The sequence below is a fragment of the Geospiza fortis genome, unplaced genomic scaffold, assembly GCF_000277835.1.
Source record: "Geospiza fortis unplaced genomic scaffold, GeoFor_1.0 scaffold324, whole genome shotgun sequence".
Lineage (NCBI taxonomy): Eukaryota > Metazoa > Chordata > Aves > Passeriformes > Thraupidae > Geospiza > Geospiza fortis.
The window spans coordinates 544,635-545,013 of record NW_005054559.1 but is presented as its reverse complement, the minus strand read 5'-3'; the positions used below and the strand labels follow the sequence as shown (position 1 = coordinate 545,013).

At 67.5% G+C, this 379-nt stretch overlaps 1 protein-coding gene across 1 annotated transcript in view; it reads right to left on the bottom strand.

Annotated features, from left to right (window-relative positions):
• PLEKHH3 (pleckstrin homology, MyTH4 and FERM domain containing H3) overlaps window positions 1-379 on the bottom strand; it is an 8,780-nt gene that overhangs the window by 1,030 nt on the left and 7,371 nt on the right. The window contains exons 10-11 of the mRNA XM_031064127.1: window positions 152-341; window positions 7-71 (exon numbers count right to left, since the gene is read on the bottom strand). Of these exons, the coding sequence (XP_030919987.1) occupies window positions 7-71; window positions 152-341 (255 nt within the window). The remainder of the gene's footprint in view (window positions 1-6; window positions 72-151; window positions 342-379) is intronic.

Below are 379 nucleotides of genomic sequence, written 5' to 3'. Positions count from 1 at the left end.
GGGGGCGGGGCCAGCCGCTGGGCACCCGCAGAGGCGAGGTACGTCTTGAGGAGCTGGGCGATCTCGTCCACCTGAAGGTACAGGGGGCACAGGGGGTCAGTGCGGGGCACCCCTGGTGAGAGGGGAGGGTGGAGGGATGGCAGCCCCTTACCTGGGAGGTCTCAAAGAGCAGGTCTCGATCCTCCACGGAGAGCCGGAAGGTGCTGCTGTCAGAGGCACCAAAGGAGGAGATGCGGCCATAGCAGAAGCTGTCCAAGGGCTCAGGCTCTCCTGGCTTGTAGAGCGAGACAGCCTTGGCCCCGATGCCCAGCCACAGGCGCTGGGGCCCGGCGCCCACTGGGCTCTGCAAGGGAGAGAGAGGGCTGTCAGGCTCGCCCAC